Raw genomic sequence first — 7597 nt, 5'->3', positions numbered from 1 at the left:
ATTATGTCAGGTCCCCATGTCACCGTGCAGACACCACCAATTAGCTGTAGCCAAGATGAAGTGAAAGAGGGGGATTATGGCAGAAGAGATGGAGAAGGATGATGAAGTAGATAGAAAATGGGTGGAGGGGGGCGTTGTTACGGGTGAGGGGGGAGATGGGTGTTGGCGAGCGGAATTCTTTTCACGAGATGTGTGATCATGTTTCTCATTGATCCTCATCCTGACCGACATGTGGCTAAGACATGCTAATGCACGGCGATGTTTATGCTAATGCGGGCCGCACTGACTGGGCGGATAAGAAATTAATCTTTATTGACGTCTCAATAATTCTCCCTGGTGTCATATGACATATTTTGATGAAGCGCGCCTGCGTACGATCAATGCGCTCCAGCACGGAGTATAGTGACACTATATCAATAGCCGTAAGGAGAGTATGCAGCGCTCAGCTCCACACTGGCTCGGGTCCATGTTCGCTCCAGACTGACAGGCGGTGCTGTACTGAGCACTGCAGCTAGTCAAAACAGCTCACGGGTCATGATGTGGCCCCACTCACTCTGCTTCACTATGCTAGACTAGAAGTTGTGGTTCGACTTCTCCTCACATGGAAAAGAAGCTTTGGAAGATTCCTCCGCAAATGTAATGCCACACTGCTGAAGCAGCGGACAAACGGTAGCTGGTTACAGTTCCGAAGCATGCAAACCCTTTAACACACACACACACACACAAACAGGCCTGCCCGAGTAAATCCATCATCTGACAAGGAAAGTAAAGAACGAGAGGCTGCAAAGTTTCTGGAGGAGAGGGGGGGGGGGTCTTGACATGAAATTTATTCTGCTTGCTGCAACACAAAAAAGAACCCACATAATCCTCTGTTGAAAGTTCTTCATGCGGATCTGAGGGGAGCGTTTCTGCTCTACCCAGACACCGAGACCGCCCCATCTAAGGCTCCATGTTTAATTGGACAGGGAGAGGGAGAGAGGGGAGCCAAGGGACAAGACGAGGGGGTGGATGAGGTAGAATCTATGATCTGAGCATCTTTCCCTTTTTTGCTGGAAAAACAAGACCAAGTCTAAAACAAGACGGTTAGCTCGGTGCCTACAGAAACGACTGTAGCTCAAGATTAATTAGTGGTTTTGAAAGGCAATATGGAGAACTTTGTGTCTTCTATGGTTCGCAGACTTTTAGATTTGGTTGCAATGTGCATCGCAACTGGAGTGGAATTGTGGTAGAGGATTTTTGTTAATAGAGCAGAAGTAAGAACCTCAATAATTGTAGGGAATTTAGCAACTAAAGGAGCATTAAAAGTGGATGAGCGCTTGGCAACATTTCCAAACAATCCAGTCGTACTCAGTGGAATCCTTCAGGTAGGAAGATGAATGTGAGAATCGCACAAAAACATTTAATGGAGAGTGTTCCACTAATTGTTTTGGCGCTTTTTCAAGAGGAGGGAAAATAATGTGTAAACCTTTGTGAAAGAGAAACATTGAATCAGCTTCAAAGGATGAAAAGTAAAAAAATCCTCCTCCAATACAGAGACATGCTGATTGGTGATTTGAATGCTGTCGTAGCAGTTTAAACACCATGAAATCTGCCATATACAACGCTGGAAATTAAATGAAATCGTTCTAGCTAGCGTGCATGTTTGAACTTCACCAGGGGGCAGTGTGAAGAGGGCAACGTGAAAATGTCCCCAGCACCCGAAAACCTTGAAACAATTTCCAAATTCTGCTTTATGATGGAAACAAAGATTGTGTCATTTGAAAAATTTGATTACGAAGGTCCGAAGGTAAAACAACACAGCGATGAAACATAAAGCCACTGCATGAATCCTTACATGCGTGTACATACAACATTTTTGCAGTGGAAGAACCTAGATGATCAATTCAAAACACCACACAAAGACTCATACAGGAGATGGGGGTCACATTTCTTAAATAATTTAATTGCAAAAGGGTCTTTTTAAAAATATTTCTACAAGAATGCATCATCATTTTTAGTAATTTGTTGTGTATGTCTGCACCATTAAATACATCTCAATGCTTCTCAAAGAGGAATTAACAATTGCATTTCTCAGCGCTTTATTCTGCACCCCCTGCCCTCCCCCCGTTTGACTATACATGTACAGTACTCTAACAAAAAAAACATCTCTGTCGCTTTATGTAAAAGGGGTGGGGAGCAAAGGACAGACGTGAAGCAAAAACACCAAAAAAAAAAAGAAAAGACAGCCCTGTATCTATATCTTTAAAATAGACAACTGAAGAAGAACTGAAAGGAAAGTTGCAAATACAGGGGATGGGGAAGGGGGGGTGGGGGTCTGTCAGATGGGTGATGGGGGAGGAAATCTGGGAAAGTGAAAAGGAATGTCAGGATAGTTTGAATCCTATTGGCACACAAAGAGATATCTGACTCTGCTGATCAAAATGTATCTATATAAAATATCAATACTATTATTCCGCACAGTCACACACATACACACACACGCACGCACACATACATACAAAACATAACAGTCCATCGTAACGTCAGCATTGTGCAGTCAGGAGGATTCAGGACAAAGTGTGGATATGAAGCTTTAACTACTCTACCGCCGACGTTCCACTTGTTTGCGGTTGACAGGGTCGCAGTTTTAATCGTTCTGGAACGTGCAACAGTGCCAGTGGAGCTCGCTGCCCGGCCCAACCCCCCGCCGCACCATGTGCACCTCATCAATAGTTCATACAAGTTCCACAAGCGTTGCCATTCTGAGTGGGCACGTCTGCCATCTGATTGTGTTTATGCCCTCCCCCTCCCCCGTCTGTTGTTTTTTGTTCTTCATATATGCTCATCAACTGTGTCTTGTTTGGAGCCACACGCGAGTTTTGTAGCAGTGAGTCTGGGCTGATTGAATGATTGAGCTGAGCCGAGGAAGAGGGGGGAGGAATATATTGCTTGGAGAGTTTAGCGATAGTGAAGCTTCTTGATTGCTCTCATTGCTGAATGTGGACCGCGTCTGCGTTACCCCCAATCCAAATTACGTTTTGAAACCGACTCAGAGAAAGGACGTCGAGACCACATGTTTGCACTTTCAACCCTTTCTCATTGGTATAAAAGGAAAGGAAGCATTGATGGTACCAGTTTAAGGTTTTTAAACTTCTTCCTCTCTTCAGTTTGAGTGTCCAATTGAAGATATTACAGCACAAGCGTGTACTACAACTGTTCCGGGTTAGTAATAGAATATACCAGCAGTACCGAAAACTGCTGTGTTTGGAACAAAATGAAAGGAAACAATATGAAGAACACATTGGTATTTGGGGATAATATCTTCAATGGATTCTGGAAGGGTTTATAACGGGCTTGACAGAGACTTAGACACGACGTATGGGCACGGATGTCAATTATCATCACAGACCTAACGAGTAATATTCACATATTGCGCTGATCAGCAAGGACCCAAACAATGCCTTGACTGTCTTGGAGATGAGAACAGCGTTTCAGACCCTGCACCTTCAAACGCCCCTCTGTGCCCAGCAACAATGGTACAATCTCAGCTGCGATCACTTAGGATGAGCGGGGGCCTGCAGGTTTTGTCTGCCTGCGTGCCAGGGCTGTTGATCCCGCACTGTACTAATCACGCTGCAGGCTGAGACGGGATGATTGCAGGCCAGACAGGAAATGAAGACAGATAATGATAGGTCAGCGCACCGTATGTCTGCGCTCTCTCTCTCTCTTGCTCTCTATCTGGGCTAGTACTTCTCACAGGGGCAGACTGGTTCCAGCGCTAATCGAACTGACTGGCGGAGGAGAAGGATCAATAAATTCGTTGTTTTTGGTCAGACAACCAAACTGTAGGTGGCGTGATAGAGTTCCGCCACGGGCTCTGTTGAAATGGCAGAGCGAGTAAAGACGACGGGTTAGGTTTATTTAGTAAATCACGATGAGTTTGCAGGGAGGATTCAGTTAGAAGAACGTGACAGGAAGTCAAATCGCATCGACTCCAAAGCTTTTCCTGCTCTTCTTTATGTTGACAACGGATTGCAGAGATGGGCACACACGACATCGCTCTAACAGATCTACTGTACACACACACTCACACAGAACGGACAGAAAATGAACGGCTGTAGGTCTGATTTAGATATTCATAACCCACCGTCTAATTATAGCTAATGTCCCTCTCTCCCTCTGTCCTCCTCTCCTTTCCTCTCCCCTTGCTCTCCCGCCCACTTCACTGAGAGTCAAACATGTCACAAACACTTCCATTTTGTCAAAACACCGTTTTTCTTTTGTCATTTATCGTATTTTTGTTACAAAACATGTACAGGCTGTTTAGAACAACAACAAAAATACAATATCCAATTCATATGCAATTTCTTTTTTTTCCTTTCTTTCTTAATAATCATCAATGAATTTGTTGAATCCTCTTGCAGTCTCTCTTCCTTTTGATTGTTCAAAGTCCATTGTTCCAAATGGCCTGTGGTCCATCTGGTTGTTGGTGGTGTCGGGGGTGAGGGGTGGGTGGGGGCGAGGTACAAATAAATACATAGAGCAGGATACCAAGAAATTAAAACAAGAATTTTTGATTATTTCTAAATCCAGATAATAGTAAGTAGAAATTAAGGTGTCTGTCATGATTTGCGTTCAGTTTCTGTATGATGCATATATTTATATATATACGTCCAAAGTTCATTTTTTTGGATTCAATAAAAAAAGAATGTTTAACAGTTGTCCACAGAATATAGCGTAGTTGTTTCAGATATATTTGCTCCTTGTCACAGTTCAGTTCATGCGTTAGTTCTCCACGGTGGTGAATAGCGGGAAGCTGTATTGTACAGTATACTGGTGTGCAACTTCATACACGCACGCGCTCACGCATCAACACGAAACCACACAAACGCACTCGCACACGCGCACACACACTGCACACACATACAAAATGCACACAAAAGGCCAAGTGGTCTTTCTATTGTGTTGACACAGTCCTTGTCTCCCCCTCAATCACATCAAGCGTCCAGTAGGGGTTACCAAGTTTGACCGGCCATTTCTGAAACCACAGATCTCCCAAAAAAATGTGAAGGAAAAAAAAAAATCTAAATGGCAGGTGGACAAAGAAAAACAAAAGCATTTTTGCATGTAAAAAAAAAAAAAAAACACAGATGAGCAGGTGATCCCAAGTTAATGAAACTATCCTGAGTCGCTTCAGGTCATGGGAGCAAGTCGCCCGGTGACTTACAGGAGGGGGCGGGGGGGTCAGCAGCCAGAACAGTCGTTCTAGTACTTGGCCACGCCCCCTTTTAACTTCTTGACCTCAGATCTTCTTAATCCTCGAACCCAAGGCCATCAGATCTCCTCTTCCACCACCTCACCCTTCTCCAGCAAGTGCCCTTTCAGATAACCCACCTTCAATATGAAGATGGAGGGTAACAACACGTGCACAGTAAAAACGACTTCTAACAGTGGGGGGAAGGGGGATCTTGTCGTCTATCTTCTCCAGGTCCAATACTCTTTTTTTTTCCATTTATTTTCTCAGGGTGTTTATTGTTTACTATGAAATACGTCCATCATAGTTGGGGGGAGTGGAGGGATCGGGGGGGCAACAGGTTGGGGGGGGGCTCTTTGCATGGGGCCACACGGGGCTAAGGCCGTCCTCACTACAACACGCATGCATGCAAACGTCAACCCGCACCAGAGCTGGTGAGGCATGCATGGGATATACAGGGGGGGAGGGGAGGGGGTTAGTTCGCTCTTCCTCCCCTCTACAAAAAGTGAATCCTGGCTGGATGGAAGAACCATGAGTAACAAAAAGAAACGGGAAGAGGAAATGGAAGATTTAGTGCGGGCAGGGGGCAAAAAAAGAACAAAAAGAAGTAGTCAGAGGCACTGCAAGCCAGTTTGGTAGCGTCTAATTGGCAGAGATGGGTCAGGCAGCTAGGGTTTCCAATGGCTCTCTCTCTCTCTCTTCTCTCTCTGGCACAGTCCCTCACCCCCTTTTCTTTCCTGTCCGGCCGTCCGGTCCATTGGCTGCATCAGTCTGTGTGTCCTTTTTGCGCTCAGACCTGGACAGGAAGTGTTTGGTTCATCTGTAGTCTCATGTCCTGAATGCTACCCAGAATCTTCTTCTGGTGGCCGGCCAACGTCACCCCTATCCGAAGCAGGTCCCTGTGGAGGAGGGAGGGGGGAAAAAGAGGAGTCAGAACAGGTGGCTCGGCCATAAATATAAAAGTAGACAAACATCACACGCTGAAGAGCAAACTTTACTTTCACCCACAAGCAAACAATCTTTGCCAGGTGGGAGCAGGGATGGACAAGCACCTAGGCAACCTATAAAACCAGCTCTCCCCGGCAACAAAACAGGGACACTCATCCCGCTATAATGAACGTTTTTCCTAATGCGCCATACGTCTGTTGCCTGGCAGGTGGGCGAAGCGATGGGAGTCAAGCAGCCTTAATGCGATCGTTAATGATTAAAGAGCGAGCGTAGCTACTGTTTGGCAGCTGGCAGACTTCACACAGTCCACGCCACTCTGCATGCGAGCCAGAGACGCAGGGGGAAAAAAAACCCTGTTAAATTGTCAATTGTCACAGAGATTACACAGTTAGTAATCTGTCATTCACATGCAGAATGGGCCCGCGTGTCAGCCAATCAGCTCGCAGCTTTGGCCGGTGCTGCACGACATTCCCCGGCACTGCACAACATCCAAGACAAACTGCAGCAAATAGGACTGGGAACTGTAAATTAGAACTTTCAGTGTTTTACACGGCAGCTGTTATGTCATCTTCAAGAATAAAAGCCTGCGAGGACAGAAGAGGCCTAACCAGACGTCCAGGGTACAGCAGAGAATTATGAAAATACTGACATGCAGTTGACATAACGCCGCTCTTAAACAGGCCTGTGGGAGAGTCTACCTGCTCTGGCCGTCATTAGCAGCCATAATCTAATCACCAGGACTGTGTTGGTTTAACGCCGTACAATCGTATCAGGAGAACGTCTCTTTTCCGCTCGTTTGTTTGATTTCCCCAGTCGATAGCTAAGCGAAGGGCAAACCCCGGACGGCGTCTTGTGGAAGCGATTAGCCGACTGCCGCGACTGTGCCACCGTCTGCATTCTCTCCGTCTTCTCCCACACACACACAGGCGCGGATACACACACACACTCACACACTCTGTACTGGATAATCAAATTCTACACGCACACACCACAAACATATGTGCACACACAGACACACACACTCGCACAAATTCCCACTGCAAATCCATCCTGGCTTCCCACACACACACACACACATTTCGAATAAGGGCGCATCACCACAATTTCACACAAATAAATTATGTTTTTTTTCCCCTCCCCACATTTTTGCCATCGCCATCAGTGCAGCAGCAGAGGATGAAATGATAATAAATGGGGACCATTAGAGGAATTACTGGCCATTAAGGGCAACAGAGAGCCCCAGTACACCACACCTGTCAGCTTGGTCAAATTGAAACAAATTACCCCACCTTCATTGCCTATTATACAGCTAATGAGGATGATTTATTTATCATTATTACCCTAATTCATTTATTTGATCATCACTGGTCTCCAATTTCCTTCACCGCCATTGCATCACATCCTGTTGGTAAACAC

General features: G+C 45.6%; 1 protein-coding gene across 9 annotated transcripts in view; it reads right to left on the bottom strand.

Moving 5' to 3' along the window:
* Positions 1-3816: 3816 nt before the first annotated feature.
* Positions 3817-7597, bottom strand: part of ephb3b (eph receptor B3b) — a 52510-nt gene continuing 48729 nt past the window's right edge. For all 9 annotated transcript variants that reach the window (XM_076151255.1, XM_076151262.1, XM_076151259.1 and 6 more), the window contains one exon: positions 3817-6132. In XM_076151255.1, coding sequence (XP_076007370.1) covers positions 6024-6132 — 109 coding nt within the window. In that variant the 3' untranslated portion in view covers positions 3817-6023. The remainder of the gene's footprint in view (positions 6133-7597) is intronic.

Source organism: Genypterus blacodes, unplaced genomic scaffold, assembly GCF_046128005.1.
Source record: "Genypterus blacodes isolate CSIRO-AG114 ecotype Tasmania unplaced genomic scaffold, CSIRO-AGI_Gbla_v1 ptg000054l_1, whole genome shotgun sequence".
Classification (NCBI taxonomy): Eukaryota; Metazoa; Chordata; class Actinopteri; order Ophidiiformes; family Ophidiidae; genus Genypterus; species Genypterus blacodes.
Note: the sequence above shows the minus strand (reverse complement) of the source record. Positions and strands in the feature narration are given on the sequence as shown.